Raw genomic sequence first — 18,012 nt, 5'->3', positions numbered from 1 at the left:
TCTTTCAGCTTTTCATTGTTCTTCACTGTAGGAAGATGTCAGTTTAGAATAATCATGGTATTTATTTCCCGGAAGCTGGGGCTGGTGGCTAAGTATCCAGATTAGCAAAAGAACAGGCATATTGTTTGAGAGGATGTGGCAAGGGGGCTGGTAATCTGTCTGTGGATGTGGGGGAGGAGTTAGCCATAAGATACAACAAGGTGAGAGATACTCGGAGGTTATCTTTTAAGGAGCAAAAAAAGGTGACGTTTTGCTTGTGTTTGCTTTTTAAAAGTTGAAATATGTGTGACTATGCTAGTTGGTAAAAAATAGTTTCCTGAGATAATTCTGCTGCTTGTGTATAAGGAGTGTGTAGAGGAGTGGTGTACTCTTGGGTGTGAGGAAAAGTCACAGTCCTGCTTTGTTGTGTGTTGTCTCTTAAGTGGGCTGATTGGTCACAGATGGATTCTTAGTGGTGATTTGCTGTTTGTCACACTTAAGCCATCGTTACATTTCGAACAGTTAACAATGAAATCCTCAAAGGAAGTCTTAATAAAGTTGGTATTTTTCAAGGCAGAGTTTTAAATATTTGTAGTAAATGTGCTGAATTCAAGCAAAATAATTAAATAGCAGCTGTCTTTGGTCATAATCTGAACTTACAGTTAATGCTAGAGTAGACCTCGTATGGGACTAGAAGGCTATTGCAGAAAAGAGGAAGAATAGCACTACCATTGGAAAAACACATCTTCCTGGACTCTTGAAACAATTCCTTCTTCTTAGTGGATCCCAGGGGCTTAGAGATTGGTCTTTTATTTTTTTCCCTCAGCCAGATCGCATTCTGAGTGAATTTAGTTCTTAAGAGAGTTGGGTTTAAAGGCTTTTTTGAAAGGTGAGAAAGCTCTGCTTGCCATATTAGGGTATTTGTGTGTAAGCTTTTACCTTTGAGTTAGCATTGCTCTGATCGGTGTGTTTGTCCTGCAGAAGCGACGCTCGGGACGGCAAGTGAAGCGCAGAAAATACAACGAGGACCTAGACTTCAAAGTGGTAGATGATGATGGGGAAACAATCGCGGTTCTTGGAGCTGGCCGAACATCTGCGCTCTCAGCTTCTACACTGGCGTGGCAGGCTGAGGTATGGCTTTTGCGTGAGTGTCCTGACCTTGGAGTTCTTCCGGGACTTCTGATAAAGCATACATTGCGTCATCTCAGCTTGTTCTGGCAACCCTCCTTCCAATAACTTCCTGTTATTTAGAATAACATCCAGGCTCCTTACCGTGCTCAACAGCACCCTCAGATCCCGCCCTTTCCCTCTTCCACCAAAGACATTTTAGATCAATTGATTTTCCTTCTCATTTTTTGCCACCCCAAAAGCTAGTCCTCTTTCAATGCATTAATCATACTCTCTTACCTCTACCGCTCCTCTGCTTGGAGTGCTCACCACCGCACGGTTGGTTTCACAGCTGGCTTACCATGGTTCAATTTTACCTAAAACAGTGTCTACTTTGGGCAGTCTTCCCTGCCTCTTTTGTCTACACAGATAACTGTCTCTTCTGTCATGCTGGTCTCTACTTCCGCTCCTTTAATTCCCTCATGGCACTTAACCATAATTTGTAATTGTAGCTACTGTGCCTTATCTCCAATTTTATTTTGTCTCTCATTAGAATTCAGAAATGTTGTCTGAAATGAATACTTGTTCAGTGATTCAACTAAACTAGCAATTACAGGTGGAACTTTGATCCAGCTGAAATATATTGAGAATCTGCTACAGGGGTGAATCCTCAGGCACAGGGGTACGAAAGTAACGTTCTTTCTCCACGGGGCTTTGTGTAGCTGAAAGGACCCAGCTGTATTGCTATTGTGATTAGCATGGCCTTAATTCAGAGGAATGTGGACGTTTCCTGAACAGCTCCACAGTGCTATTGGCCAGAGGATGAGCATGGGTAGTGTGACGAGTGGAAAAGCACAGGTGGATGTGATTTGAGGAGTGCTGGCCATCGGGGCTGAGGGGTAGGAAGATTCACACTGTCCAGTGAGGTAGGTAGCCTTTGTAATGTCAGTGGAACAAGGGATAGAAGGCTCCAGAGCCTGTTTGTTTTTCACACTTGTAAAAGAGAAAGACAATAGTATTAGGAATTTGATACAAAGGTACAAGATTTAAAAAAAAAAAAAGTTAAGTAAGGCAAAAGGCAGCAGCAGGCTGGTAGGACGAGCATCACTGCCAGTAGCACATTCTGGGGTGCAGGCTGTGTGTTATTCTAGAGCCTCTATCACTGACTTGGCAGAATTTACTCTGCACGCCAAGTGGCAATAGTAGAGATACCTGACTCTCGAAGACATTTATGTGTACCACAGATACTGTACCACAGATACTTCTCATTCATTTTCTTCTTATTTCACATATATATTCTCATTGTCTTTGTGTGGAAAGGAGTAAGGAGTGGAACAGGGGTTATTGTCCCCACTTAACCTGGAGTGATCAAGCGGTAACTGATACAGAAGAGCTGATTTTATACCTTTGCTAAAGTTATAGAATTAATAATACTTAATAGGAGTAACAAGTCTGTTTTTTTACAATTGCGGTACTTTTCAAACAAACAACTAAAACTATCATGGGGTGATAAGAATGTGATGCTTTATAATTCATTTTCTTTCCTTGAGGATTTTATGGTTGATTTGACAGTTCAAACACTACAACAACAGATTTTATTTTCTCCTGGTAGCCATTTAGACTAAGCTATTTACCATATTTCAGATATTATGACTTCTCCCCTGACACCTGAGGAGCAGCAGTAGCTGTTCTGACAGAAATAATTGAGGAAATTTTATGTGTCTTTATCAAGGCTATTTTTCCTTCTAAGGCAGGGCTGGGGGACCTTTTATGCCAAGGGCCATTTGAGTATTAGCATCTTTCATGGGCCGTATACCAATTTACCAATACAGGCTGATAGGCTTGGTTGGCTAATAAAAAGCTATGTGTCTGTCCCATTGTGTACGGAATTATATTTTTACCTTATATGGCTTGCCAATCTGACGTTTCTTTCTTTCTTTTTTTTTTTTTTTAGCTTGTCGGTGGTAGGGCTTCAACTCTGGGCCTGGGCACTGTCCCTGAACTCTTTAGCTCAAAGCTACTGCCCTACCCCTTGAGCCACAGCACCACTTTTGGTTTTCTAGTGGTTAATTGGGGATAAGAGTCTCAGTCTTTAGTGTCCAGGCTGGCTTTGAACCTCAATTCTCAGATCTTAGCCTCCTGTGTAGCTAGGAGCCACAGCGCCCAGCTTCTGACGTTTCTTCACTATCGCAGTACTGAGGATTGAACCCAAGCCTTCCTCATACTAGGCCAGCATTCTACCACTGGAGCTGTACCTTCAGGTCTTTTGTTTGTGTTCCTAGTTCTGATCCTCTTATAGTTTCCAGATAGAAAGGATTAGGGGCATGTGCCACCGTGCTTAGCTATGACTCACCCCTTTTTCTTTTTCTTTTTTTTTTTTCAAACTGATGCCTGGATCATAGACAGACTTCCACATTTCTGTGATATACTTACAATGTATAGACTTTCATATAACTCTGATTGTGACAGTTTGGGCAATTGTGTGTTTGTTACCTTTTAGAACAAAAAGATTGGAGTCTGAATGAGGCTTCAACTCATGGTGTTCTCCTGTGTTATTATTGCCTTTGGTGCCCCCTTTCTTTATCTGGCATTTTTCCTTGCTCCCATGCTGTGCTCTCTGCCCCTCCTTTGTGCTCCAGTACCGCACATATATTTAACCTTGTCATTGTCCTGTTGTTGTTCTTTGAATACCTGCCAGTTCTTGTCACCTTCTCCTAAACCAGGTGGTATATGTTTTATTTGAAGCCCCATGAGCCATTTAGATGAAACCACTCCCTACCACCTTATGTTTTGTAATGTTCCTGTTATTGTGTTTATACCCCAAGTCCAAGTAACTGGAACTTTCCTCCACTCACTCAAACTATTCTGATTCCTACTGCCTCTGCCGTACTGTGTTGAGGACCAGTCTTAATCTTTTTTTAATTGCATTGTGAGCTGGTGCAAGAGAGGCACCAGTGTTTGATTTTTCATAATTTTTACTTCACATAGGTAGAATTTTATGTTTTTTAGGGAGTATAAAGGTTTGTACTAGCCAGGTGCCAGTGGCTCACACCTGTAATTCTAGCTTCTCAGGAGGCTGAGATCTGAGGATCGAGGTTCAAAGCCAGCCCAGGCACAAAAGTCCGTGAGACTTAGCTCCAGTTAACCACCAGAAAACCAGAAGTGGCACTGTGGCTGTGAGTGGTACAGTGCTAGCCTTGAGCTAAAGAGCTCGGGACAGCACCCGGGCCCAGAGTTGAAGCCCCAGGACTGACCCCCCCCCAAATGCACTTAATTATACTTATAGTTTTATTTAATGAATAAGATCAATTTAAATGCATTATGTAAACTTTTTTTTTCATACTCACATTAGGAAGTCAAGAAAAATACTTAATGTTTTTCCTTGGCTCTTATTTTTTCCATTTTCTTATGTTGGCACTAGTTTTCCTATCAATAGTCATATGGTTTCCTGTCTCCATTGGGTAGGCTCATCAGTTCCCACTGTTTTTCTTCAGATAGTTTCCTCTGGGTGTATCCTTAGTCTTTGCTGCCATTCTCTGCTTTGAGGCCAGTATTGTGGCCACTACAGCATACTGCTCTGTAGTTCCCTGCTACAGGTCTCTGTCTTTCCTAATCTGGTGCTAGACTAATTTCCCCAGACTATCAGAGGAATTGCTGATATTGCTCAGTGTCTTGCACAAGAATCTAAAGTGGCTAACTTCAGACTAATTGCTGTGTTGTACAGAATTCAGATTTGTTTGTTTTCAGGTGCAGCCACATACTACTCTTTAACCTTCATCTACTTCCCCTCCCATTGTTGATGCTTTTAGTCTAATATGACGTTGCTACTCTGTATTCTGGATATGAACATTTTAGACTCTTTACTGTCATTCAAGTTCCTTTTGTCCTTATTCTTTTGTGAGCCAGCATTCTTTAGAGTCCAACAAAACTTCGCCTAATATATGAAATCCAAGCTAGTCTTACTTTCTGAAGTGTCACTGGACTTGTAGTTACAGTCATACCATTAGCATGTAGGACATTCTCTGGCATATTACTGTGCCTCCCCTGGATTAGGGTGAGGCCCTGAATCCAGCACTAGGTATCACTTTTGAACCCAATGATTATATTGCTTTAAAAATTGGTAGGCTTTTGATTAGACCTCTTCTCCAGTAAGCTAAATAGAAGTATAAGAAGTAGTTAGTTAAGGCTGTGGGTGAGTGAATGGGATTGCAGGATTTTGAGAATTTATTTCCTCTAAGAATAAAAATTTTAAATCATATGGATATCTTGTCATATCTCTGACATACAAGCAAATGAATTAAAATGGTCTTTTTGAAGGATAATTTGAGAAAATTCCAAGTGGTTAAGAACAGATGGTTGTTATGGAAGTGTGTTTGGCAGGCAGATTTAGTTTATATAAACTGTGTGTATCTGTATACACTGAATGTTTATACACACATGATTGTGCTTATGCACAATCTCTGGTTAGGGGAAAAAAAAGTCCTGTTTTTCCAGTTTCCTTTCTACTTTGATGTGTAGTTTAGAGATGCTTCTTATTGTTCCTTTTGTTAAGATAGAATTTTTTTCCTCAATGAGGTTTTTGTTTTTTGTTTTGTTTTGGTCACTGTTGATTCTTTTAGTCTCTCCTCCATCCAGAATTTTTACAATAGGATTCCACTTATGTAAAGCTAAAAAAAAGGACAAGCAAAATATATTATTCAGAGCTGTGTATAAGGATGAATGTAAAATTTTGAAGTAAAAGAAGAAAATGAGAGAAGCTTGCTGCTTTTCTAATAGGCCAAGTTCTTCTGGGAAGCATGCACAGGATATTTCTGCTTTTTGACCTGAGAGTTTGCTTTATACCTTTTTTTTTAATAACAAATCTTCAATTTATTTGAAGCAACTCCATTTCAAAAACTTTGTTACAGCAGTCACAAAAACCAGGGAATAGTCAGAAACCATGATCAGGAATACTGCATTTTAAAATTTGTATTGGCTTAATTCAAAATACAGTTTCACAAAAGTATTCTAAATTTTAAGGAGAGATTCTGTGTCTGTCTCCCTGTCTCTCTGTCTCTCTCTGTCTCTCTCCCTCCCTCTCCCTCCCTCCCTCCCTCTTCTTCCCATTTTTCTAGTGATTATGGAGATGAGAGTCTCACTGTCTAGTGGTAGAGTGCTTGCCTAGGATGCACAAACATCTGGGTTCGATTTCTTGGTACCACATACATAGAAAAAGCTGAAAGTGGTGTGGTGGTTCAAGTGTTAGAGCCTTGAAAAAGCTCAAGGACAGTGCTCAGACCTTGAGTTCAAGCCCCAGGACTGGCAAAAAATAAAAATAAAAAGATAGCCCAGTCATTTCAATTATATGACCTAGATAGAATAGTTCCGTTGTCTCTTGCTGTGGCCTCTATTTCTGCATGTTTCCTTTTATCTGTTTTCTTCCTCTTAATAGTTAACAAAATTTCCTAGATGCCCATGTTTGACTGTCATCTTCTAAAGAAATAGCTACCTCAGTGAGTCAAAGGAGTCCCTGTCCTCAGGAGGTTTGCATCATAAAGGATCAGAACACAGTGGTCAATAAACTGCCTCCTTCTCTTTTCCTTGCCTGTGCTGACACAAAGGCAGAAAAACAGAAGTTTAGTGCATGTTGCCACTCCTTCCTTTTGTTGTGAGTACCACGTCACTTACAATCTTGTTGGGCCCTGAGAAGACTTCTCTCATTTTAGATTGGTTTTGGCATGGTGTCGAGCACAATGCCATGTGTCTGGAGGAGTGTCATAAATATTTGTAACCTTTGAGAGCATCTGTCTGTGCCTGCTTGTTAATTTCCGTAATTCTTTGCTGCCATATGCCCTTTACTTTTCTTCTTTCTCTTTTCCAACTATCATGACTCTTCTGGGAAAAGCTTGATTTAAGAACTTAAGAAATATAATGTCTTCTTTCGCTTCCCCATCCCAACCTTGGCAGTCATGTCCCCAGTCTTTTTTTTTTCCATTATTTATTTTTTAAAAACTGTCTTGCATTTTCTCCCTGGGCCACACTGGATAAGGATTGTACTACATAAGGCCTCCGAGGTAGCTGAGATCACTAGTATGATGCCACCTCACTTTTTATTGAGATAAGAGCTTGCTAATTTTTTCGTGGGTTGGCTGCAAATCATGATTCTCTGGATCTCTGCTTTTCAAATAGCTGGGATTATAGGTATAAGCCACCATGCCCAGCAAAAATATAATGTTTTCTTTATTCTTACCACTTAGCCAGGTACTCGTGGCTCGCTTCTATATATAGGTACTCAAGTGGCTGAGATCTAAGGATTGAGATTCAAAGCCAATCTGGAGGGGGAAGTCTGTGAGAATCTTACCTTCAGTTAACTAGCAGAAAACTGAAAGTGGGAGAAGCGGCTCAAGTGGTAGAGTGATCTTGAGTGAAAAAGCCAAGTGAGAGCAAGAAGCCTTGAATTCAATCCCCACTTCAATACCAGATCCCTTCCCACCCTCCACTGTTAAATGTTTAAAACAGTTGAGCCCTAGACTGAGGAAAGTAAGGTAATATTCAGTACAAATCTTCCTTCTAGCTAGGAGCCTAGGCCAAGTTGCAGAGGACCATGGTTTGGAGTTAACTTCAGGTAAAATAATCCATGAGATTCCATCTCCAAAATAACACCGAAAGTATGGACTGTGGGCAAGCAAGCCTAAGCTAGTGCAAGGCCCTTGAGTTCAGGCCCAGCCAATAAAGAGTGTTCTTTGACGAGAGAGAGAGGGAGAGGGAGAGGGAGAGGGAGAGGGAGAGGGAGAGGGAGAGAGGGAGAGAGGGAGAGGGAGAGAGAGAGAGAGAGAGAGAAGAAGAGAAGAGAAGAGAGGAGAAGAGAGGAGAAGAGAGGAGGAGAAGAGAAGAGAGAGGAAGAAGAGAAGAGGAGAGGAGAGAGAGAGATACTTTTTTTTTGCCAGCCCTGGGCTTGAACTCAGGGCCAGGGTGCTGTATCTGAGCCTCTTTGTGCTCAAGACTAGTGCTCTGCCACTTGAACCACAGCTCCACTTCTGACTGCTTTTTCTGAGTTCATTGAAGATAAGATTGTTGCGGCCTTTTCTGCCCAGGGTGTTTTAAACAGTGATCTTCAGATCTCAGCCTCCTAAGTGGCTAGGATTACAAGTGTGAGCCAGTGGCGCCTAGCTCTGTGTGTGTGTGTGTGTGTGTGTGTGTGTGTGTGTGTGTGTGTGTGTGTGTGTGTGTGTGTGTGTGTATTTGATAAATTCTCTGTAGGAGAAGATTTCACAGTAAAAATTTTCAGAGTAGGTTAAGAAAAAGGGTTCAGTTGGGATTCGTGGTCAAGGATAAATGAAACAAAGCCACTCCTATGTACACACAAGTAACAGACAGTTCAGTAGAAAGTAATTAAATATTGTTTGTGGGCAGTACTTATTGTTCAAGAAACATTTCACACTGTTTTATCCTCCCAGCAACCTAGTGAGGTCTATATTTTACCACCATTTGAAAACTAAAAGGTATCAGTTAATTTGCCCAAAGTCAGTAACTGATAGGTATTAGAGAATTGAGATTTTTCTGATTCTAAGACCTGAAGGTTCATTTACTGAATTTTTTTTTTTCTTTGCCAGTCCTGGGCTTGGGCTCAGGGCCTGAGAACTGTCCTTGGACTTCCTCAAGGCTGGCGCTCTACCACTTGAGCCTCAGCACCACTTCTGGCTTTTTTCTATGTATGTGGTACTGAGGAATTGAACTCGAGTCTTCGTGCATGCTAGGGAAGCACTCTACCACTAGGCCAAACTCCCGGCCCTCATTTACTGAAAATTTTATGTAGCAAAATGTAGTGAAGACCTGGGACCAACTTTGGTAATGCTAACAGTAGCCCCGAGGTTGAGTCTTAAAAGCAGAATGGCTTTTCACTCATGTCATAGAACTGTGCCCAGAGGTTAGGATCCACCTCCTTGAATGTGAGAGGCTTTAGTACTTAAAGGTGGGCCTTTTGTTGTTGTTATCAGTCGTGGGACTTGTACTCTGGGCCTGGGCATTGTCCCTGAGCTCCTCAGCTCAAGGCTACCACTCAGGTCCCTTGAGCTACAGCGCCATTTATGGTTTTCTGGTGGTTAATTGAAGATAAGAGGCTCACGAACTTGGGGGCAGGGAGTGTGGCTTAGTGGTAGAGTGCTGGCCTTGCATGCCCAAAGGCCTCAATTCAATTCCTAACTACCACATAAAAAAATAGAAAAAGGTGGAAGTGGGGCTGTGGCTCCACTGGCAATACACTGACCTTGAGCACAATGTGCCCTGAGTTCAAGCCCCAAGACTGGCAAAAATAAAAACTAAAAAGTAAAGAGTCTCATGAATTTTAGTGCCAGGGCTGGCCTTTGAACCTTGATCCTCCAATCTCAGCCTCCAGAGTAGCAAGGATTACAGGCGTGAGCAACTGCACCGTGGCTCAAAGGTAGGCTCTTGAATAAAGCAGATGCTATTACTGGAAAGATTAAGTAACCCTAATTGAAATATCCTTTAAGATACTCTGAAATCTGTAAAAATTTAAGTACCAATATGATGCTCCAAGGCTTTGAGTTTCAGAATTTTGGACTGGGGAGATTCAGTGGATAATCTGTGCCAGGCCTCCAAAATTTGAAAAGCTGCCATTTCACTCCAGGTGTACCCAACCTGTAGATTTCACATAGTTATTCTCAGACTCCGTTGCTCCAATGATTTTCTTCCCTTTTAACCTCTGTCTCTCTTAATCCAGGAGCCTCCAGAAGATGATGCAAACATCATTGAGAAGATCCTGGCATCTAAGACCGTCCAGGAGGTCAGTGGCTTCTATTTGTACTTTTTTGTCCCAACACAGATTTGACCCTCTGGGAAGAGGTATTTGGCTAGAGAAATAAAATGGTCTCTCTTGTCCTGAGAGCTTGGGAAAAAATATTGTCCAGATACTCAATTCTTCCTTTAACTCTCATGAGGATTTTAGGACATAAAGCTCTTAAATATCTCAAGTGGCTTGAACTATAGTTTTCCCACTGTGATCCTAGCAAAAATTATTTTTATCCCTTAGTTTTTAATAGTCCATTAAAAGTCAGGAGGGTCGGGAGTTTGGCCTAGTGGTAGAGTGCTTGCCTAGCATACGCAAAGACCTGGGTTTGATTCCTCGGTACCACATACTTAGAAAAAAAGCCAGAAGTGGTGCTGTGGCTCAAGAGGTAGAGCTCTAGCCTTGAGAAAACCCAAGAACAGTGCTCAGGCCTTGAGCCCAAGCTCAGGACTGGCAAAAAAAAAAAAAAAAGTCATCAGGAGTAGAATGCTGATGGTTCACACCTGTAGTTCTGACTACTCTGTGATCGAAGCCAGCTCAAGCAGACAAATCTAAGATTTTTTTACTCTCCAGTTAACTGGCAAAAAAAAGTTGGAAATCAGTACAAATGGTAGAGTACCAATCTTTTTTTTTTCATATATTTTTATTGTAATAGAAAGGTTACATTATATTCACCAGATAGAAGGTGCATTACTTCAAATACATTGACACCCTTTCTCATGTCTTGGTCCCCATTTCCCTCGCCCCCACTCCCTAGAGTACCAGTCTTAAACAAAAACATCTGACAAGAGTGTGAGACCCCAAAATTCAAGCCCAATTACTAACTAGCACACATTTAAATAAAAAGTCATCAAGGGCCAAGAAGAGAGCTTGAATAGAGTCATAGTGGAAACAGGGAAGTTTTCTTTAGTCATCTCAGGGCAATAAGAAAGTCCTAATGAAAATTCCTTGAGTGACAGCATATACTTGTGTTGGTGAGGGAATAGATTAATCTTTATTTCCAATTTGGGGGTGGAGGGTTTTATTGTGTGCATGCCAGTCCTGGGGCTTGAAATTGGGGCTGGTCATTGTCCCTGAGCTCTTTTGCTCATGGTTGGGGTTCCGCCACTTGAGCCACAACTCCACGTATGGCTTTTGAGTGGTCAATTGAAGATAAGAGTCTCACAGACTTCCCTGCCAGGCTGGCTTTGAACCACAGTCTTCAGATATTAGCCTCCTGAATAGCTAGTGTTTACATGTGTGAGCCACCTGCACCTGGCAGTTTCCTGTATTTTGTGAAAGAAAACCTTAACATTGTTTTGAGATAGAAGGCATTGGAGGAAGCAGCAAACAATGAAGGAAGTCACTTCTACACCAGCCTGTGGTCCTGGCATTTCTTGGAACCCTGGGCTAGTATCAGCTGAGCACAGTTCGTACTTGGGCCTTAGAAGGTCTCTAGTATGAGGTCCACACAGCAGCTGTGTATTCAGACCTGGGAAAATGAAGATATCGCTAGGAAATCTTTCCTAAAGTGAGGCAGAAGTGTTGGCTTACCTGTTTTCTTTCGGCATCTAAGTGTGATCTGTGGAGCTAAGTGGAGCTAGACTGATAAACTCTTGCTTTGGTTACAGGTTCACCCTGGAGAGCCTCCATTCGACCTAGAGCTATTCTACGTTAAGTATAGAAATTTGTACGTCTATTTAATTTATGTACTGGGATTTTACATGAATGAAACCTGGATACTTTGTTGTCTTCTGTACTTTCAGAAACGGGGATCTGTGGGTCATGCCATAGAGACCTCAAGCTCAGCTTAGACAGTAATGTTCAACTTTGGCTGCACCTGGTCACCTGGAGGGCTTCTTGAAACTACTGAAGTCCTTGCTCCATTCAAGACCAGTTGACTCAGAGCCAGAGTGGGCCCCAAAACCTCCCTAGGCAATTCCATAGGCACCCAGGGTGGAAAAACCACTGACCTGTGGTGTTCCCTCTTGTGCTTTTCACAATGTGAGTTTGCTACCTTGACCATGTCTGCCTGCTTCCACTGTGGAGAGCGTTTCTTTGGAAGCCGCAAGACGAGTTGCTTGCAGTTAGTCCATTTGGTATGGTTTCTTGTTGCCTTTAAGGGCAAGGACCTTCTAAGCGCAGTCTCCCTCAGCAGGTTCACAGCTGATCACCCAGCTACCTCTATGTAATCTGCGCTGCCGTTCCCGCCCCCCCATCCTGGCCTGCACACACTTATTGAAATCTTAAAGCTCAGTCATTTGCTAGTCATGTGCTTGTCTCACAATTTGTGTGTCTTTGGATAGTTCCTATTTACATTGTAAATGGGCCACTATGGAAGAGCTGGAAAAGGATCCGCGCATTGCACAGAAGATCAAGCGATTTAGGAATAAACAAGCCCAGATGAAGCACATCTTTACAGAGGTGAAGCAATATATATATTTATTTAACTGCTTGCTTGCTTCCTTCCTTCCTTCCTTCCTTCCTTCCTTCCTTCCTTCCTTCCTTCCTTCCTTCCTTCCTTCTTTCCTTTCCTTTCCTTTCCTTTCCTTTCCTTTCCTTTTTTTTTCCTTTCCTTCCTTCCTTCCTTGCTTCCTTCCTTGCTTCCTTTCGTTGTTGTGTTTGTGGGGCTTGAGCTCAGGGCCTGGATGCTGTCCCTGAGCTCTTTAGCTCAAGGCTAGTGCTCTACCACTTTGAGCCACAGCACCACTTCCTGAGTTCAAGTACCAGAGCTGGCACCAAAAAATAAAAGAAGTCTTAAAGTGTAAGCAGTAATACCAGAACGCATCCAGATGTCATCAGATTATAGGAAATTGTTTATATATTTACCCATTCAGTATTTTATTGTGTTCCTCCTTTAGTGATTAAAAATTATTATAAAATAATGTCAGTAAATCCTCTTGTCCAGTTTGTTTGTACTCTAGGAGTTTATACTCTGATGGAAAGAAAAGGACTTGAAGAAGATTGGTGTATATTGCAAAGTGAACCATGAATAATAGGGGAGATCATTCCTGTAACACTGTCTTGACCTAGTTGACATTTTTATTAGTAACTTGAGAAGCAATGTTCTTGTGATAGAAGTAATAACTGTGTTTTGGGATCATTTCTGTTTTTTCCAACTGCTTTATAAAGATGGGCAAGTCACCCATGAGGGAGACCCAGCCTCAGAGGCTGCAACTTCCCACACACCGTACTTAAGCTGCATTTGTTTTGTTTTTTTTTTTTTGTGGCAAAAGAAAGAATATCTTTTTATTTACACACTTAATACATGAAAATATATGAAGCTGCATTTGTAAACACAAGCTTTCCAGAAAGACTAGTGCTGCTCCGAGAGAAACTGGCAGAGTCCAGGTTTGCCTGTACAGGTTGAGATGAGTAAACTTAAGAAAATGAAATTCTAACATAGGGCATTACATTTAAGAATCTTTATAATCTTGAAGCAAGGAAAATGATTAGATAACAGCTCTAGGGAGGAAAGATACTGCCATTTTCATTATCTCTTGAGTTTATTGCATGCCAAGCCATCGGCTGCCTTATATTAAAAAAAAAAAAAATGCCCTGCTAGGCCTGCTTTTTTTGTTTTGTTTTGTTCTGTTCCGTTCCTCATTCAGGTACCAGGACTCCAAGGGGACTCGGTGAGGGTCAGCCCCTGAGCGCTAGGTCACGTAGCCAGGGCCTCCTAAAAATGTGAATGCACACATAGCATAAACTCCTGTAAACTCAAGAGTCTTGTGTATAAAAAGTGAAACTCCTAATCATAGCAGCCTGTAAAATACCTACAATTGAGCAGCATAATGCTGTTGTTTTCTCAGTATTACTGAGATAAAATTGGAAAAAAAGTGTATTTAGGAGCTACAAATTGATGTTTTGATGAACATATGTGCTGAGATAACCACCATATTCAAGCTAATCAGTGTATCTATCACCCCACATAGTGCCAGTTCTTTCATTTTCCCTTCTCCCTTTCCCTACCACTTCAGATCTACCTTTTGTCAGATTTCAAGCAGTATTATACTGCTGTATTTTTAAAAAAAATTTTTTTGCCAGTCATGGGCCTTGAACTCAGGGCCTGAACACTGTCCTTGGACATTTCTCAAGGCTTGAGCTCTACCACTTGAGCCACAGCACCACTTCCAGCTTTTTTCTGTGTATGTGGTAGCGCGAGGAATTGAACCTGGATCTTCGTGCATGCTAGGCAAGCACTCTACCACTAGGCCAAACTCCTGGCCCCTACACTGCAGTATTTTTAACTGTCATTACTATGCTACACATTAGATCTCCAGAACATTCTCCTTATATAACAAAGTTTGTTACTTGGGACTAACATTTCCCCATCTGTCTTCCCCTCAAAGCCACTGTTGTCTGTAACTCTCTGCTTCGATGAGCTTGGTTATTTTATATTCCACACATGGGGAAATCATACAGTACTTGTCTTTCTGTGCCTGGCTTATATCACTTCGCCTGATGCTTTCCATTATTATCTATATTGTATCCATGTTATTGGAAAAATCAGATTTACTTTTGAAAGGCTGAATAGTATTCCTCTGTGTGTATACTTATGCGTCTACATACTTACTATTATACTGAGATTGCCTCCATATCTTAGACATGGATAGTTAATGGCACAGTATTTATTAGAAATGCTTAGCATGGTACTTGGTTCATAATTCACTGCCAATATTCCATAAATATTAGCTCTCTATCATTCAAGGTCTAAAAACTGGTTGTGTGTGTGTGTGTGTGTGTGTGTTGCTAGACAAATGCTCTAATCCTGAACTCCACCCTCCAGCTCAACTCGTTCTTGTTCTGTTTTTAATTTTTAACCCAGATAGGAGATTTTTGAAAAGCCAACACAGAAAGAATCAGATGACTTACTGCTGCTAGAAGAAGCAGTTCATACTGAGTGATAGTTACAGGAAGGAACTTAGGCTGTAATGATCATGGAAATTTGGTTTCTTGTACTCAGTGCCAACTTACAGATAATGGCAGCAGAGCTATAGAGAAAAGGAAGTAAACCTTTATTTTGCCAGGCAAAATGAGGCCTTGTACATACTAGTATCTCAAGAAAAATAGTGCAGTCCTACTGGCAAGGGAGGGAGAGCATTCGGAATCCAGAGAAATAGACTTCTGAATGTAGTCTGGTTGGCAATAATTTAATTGATAATGATTAAAAAAAAAACTGTGAGATTACTACCAAGTAAGAATTAAATCTGAAGGTAAGTTTACAGAAAAGCTTGCATAAAGAATCCCTTTACAGATGAGGAAGTAAGACAGCTAGACCCTGAAAGTGCCTTGCTGCAAAAGAGGCAGTCTAGGAAGAAGGTTTAGATAAGAAAGACAGGCCTACCGCCAGTGGCTTCACAGCCACTCTTGTGACCATGCTCAGTACTTAACCTCTCTGATTTCCTAGATTCCTAGATTCCACAAGATCTTTTTGAAACATAAGTAAAAGCATTTACCATAACTGGGGAACACACATAAAATATTCCTAAGTATTGCTTAATGTCTATTTGTAAATAAATTCCTTTTGGAACACAATATATTTACCAATAAGTAAACAAATGCTAGGTGTACATCTCTGAATTTTTTTTTTTTACAAAATAAACACTTGTTAACTATCATCTAAATCAGTAGAATATACCAGTAACCAAGAAACTCCATTCATATCCCTACAAGTGTTAGTTATTGTTAATAAGGGGAAAATATTTAGTTCCAAGTGAACTCTGTCATGCCTTTTTTCGTTGCTGTAATGACCTGCAGTAGGAAAGGCCTTGCATAGCCATCATGCGGCCTCAAGATAGTTAGGTCTTTTGAGTTTTAGTCGTGATCTCTAGCAGACCTTTTCTGTCTGCATTTTCTGATAGGACTCAAAGGAGGGACCACTTAAGAGTAAAACCCCACCCTGTAATCCTGGTTACTCAGAAGGCTAAGATCTGAGTTCAAAGCCCATGAGCAGGAAAAGTCCATGAGACTCTTACCTCTAGCTAACCACCAAAAAGCTAGAGGTGGAACTGATTTAAGTGGTAGAGCGCTAGCCTTCAGGGAAAAAAAAAAAAGTTCAGGGACAGTGCTTAGGCAATGAGTTCAAGCTCCCAAACCAGCACATGAACATATACACACACGTTTTTTTTTTTGGGGGGGGGGGGCAGTCACGGAGCTTGAATTCTGTACCTAGCTGCTATCCTGAGTTCTTCAGCTCTGCCACATTGAGCCACAGGGCCACTTCCAGTTTTCTGGAGGTTAATTGGAGATAAGAGTCTCGTGGACTTTCATGTCTGGGTTGGCTTTGAACTATGATCCTCAAATCCCAGCCTCCTGAGAAGCTAGGATTTACAGGTGTGAGCCACTAGCGCCCGCCACATTTTTTTTTTTAAATGAAAATCACATCCTATTTATTTATTTATTTATTTATTGCCAGTCCTGGGCTTGAGCTCAGGGCCTGAGCACTGTCCTTGGACTTTCTCAAGGCTAGAGCTCTACCACTTGAGCCTCAGCACCAATTCCGGCTTTTTTCTATGTATGTGGTACCGAGGAATCGAACCCGGGTCTTCATGCATGCTAGGCAAACACTTTAACCACTAGGCCAAACTCCCGGCCCCACATTTTTTTTTTTTTTTTTAATTAACCCTGAGTGTTAAAACTGAAGGAAGTTACACTGGTTAACTGTTTTCCTCTGTTTGCATTAGCCTGATGAAGACTTGTTCAATCCAGATTATGTGGAAGTCGATCGCATCCTGGAGGTGGCACACACCAAGGATGCGGAAACAGGGGAGGTGGGTGTGTCTGTTTGCCTCCTACTTATCTCTTCTTCCCACAGAAACTTACTTTGTTAATATGTAGTCTTTGGCTTAATAGTATTTGTGTATTGACACATGGTGGTTTCTCAAAGGTTGACCTAATGTGACTGATACTTTCCTCTCCTTTTCCACCAGGAAGTCACACATTACCTGGTAAAGTGGTGCTCCCTGCCATATGAAGAGAGTACGTGGGAGTTAGAGGAAGATGTGGATCCTGCAAAAGTTAAAGAATTTGAGTCTCTTCAAATTCTTCCTGAAATTAAGCATGTGGTAATACATTTATTCATAATTTGGCAATTATGATGTCATTGGCTGGATTCGGAAGGTTTCTTTGTCACTGCTCCATGAGCCATGACAATCTTTGCCTATATCCGAGTCAGCTTTAGGTCTGAGCTCTAGTTTGGTGTGGGTATGCCACTGAAAAAGCTTAGCAGCCAAACACTGGTGGCTCATGCCTGTAATTCTGGCTATTCAGGAGGCTGAGATCTGAGAATTGTGGTTCAAAGCTGTCTGGAGCAGGAAAGTATGTGATACTCTTTATTTCTAATTAACCACCAGAAAACCAGAAGTGGCTCTGTGGCTCAGAGTGGTAGAGCTCTAACACTGAGCAGAAAAAAACTCAAGGACAACACCCAGGTGCCCTGAGTTCATGCCCCACAACTGACCAAAAAATAGTAATAATTAAAAAAAAAAAAAAACGCTTAGATATGGCTTAGATTTCTTAGTTGTAGTTGTGCGACTCTTCTGTGGTATCAGTAAGATTTTGTAGAAAAGCTACAGTTTGGCTGCTGATGGCACATGCCTATAATCCAAGCTACTCGGGAGGCCGAGATGTGAGGGTCACAGTTTGAAGCCAGCCTGGGCAGAACAGTCTGTGAAACTCCATCTCCAAATTTACCACAAAAAAAGCAGGACTGGAGGCATAGTTAAAGTAATAACACTCCAGCCAAGTTCAAGCCTCACCACTATCGCCCCCAAAATAATAAAAACTACAATTTTACTATTTTCATTTATAACCATAACCAAAAACATAGCTGGATTTTTTTTCCTTTGTTTGTTTTGCTTTTGTTTTGAGATCCTTAAAGTATTAGCTTAGGCATAGATGTGTGGAGTACCTGCTTTGGGCCAAGGGCGATTTAACGGGGGATGTTAGCTAGTATCAATGTTTATGTTGTTATAAAAAAAAAAAGCTACACTTACTGAGTTTTTGAGTCCAGCCTGCAGGCCTTGGCAGGGCCAGACTAGATGATTTCAGGACCTTATTTGGCAATAGGCTAGGCATTCCTCACCTCTGGCTTAGGGTTTGTTGTCTATAATGAAGATAACCATGTCTGTCCAAATAAGAAAAATTCTCAGTAAGTAAGA

General features: G+C 41.3%; 1 protein-coding gene across 1 annotated transcript in view; it reads left to right on the top strand.

Moving 5' to 3' along the window:
* Chd6 (chromodomain helicase DNA binding protein 6) overlaps positions 1-18,012 on the top strand; it is a 142,431-nt gene that overhangs the window by 62,352 nt on the left and 62,067 nt on the right. Inside the window, exons 5-10 of the mRNA XM_090352378.1 lie at positions 961-1,110; positions 9,806-9,868; positions 11,482-11,540; positions 12,157-12,274; positions 16,537-16,623; positions 16,783-16,917. Coding sequence (XP_090208504.1) covers positions 961-1,110; positions 9,806-9,868; positions 11,482-11,540; positions 12,157-12,274; positions 16,537-16,623; positions 16,783-16,917 — 612 coding nt within the window. The remainder of the gene's footprint in view (positions 1-960; positions 1,111-9,805; positions 9,869-11,481; positions 11,541-12,156; positions 12,275-16,536; positions 16,624-16,782; positions 16,918-18,012) is intronic.

This window comes from Megascapheus bottae, chromosome 18, assembly GCF_031878675.1.
Source record: "Megascapheus bottae isolate mThoBot1 chromosome 18, mThoBot2.hap1, whole genome shotgun sequence".
NCBI lineage: Eukaryota > Metazoa > Chordata > Mammalia > Rodentia > Geomyidae > Megascapheus > Megascapheus bottae.
Note: the sequence above shows the minus strand (reverse complement) of the source record. Positions and strands in the feature narration are given on the sequence as shown.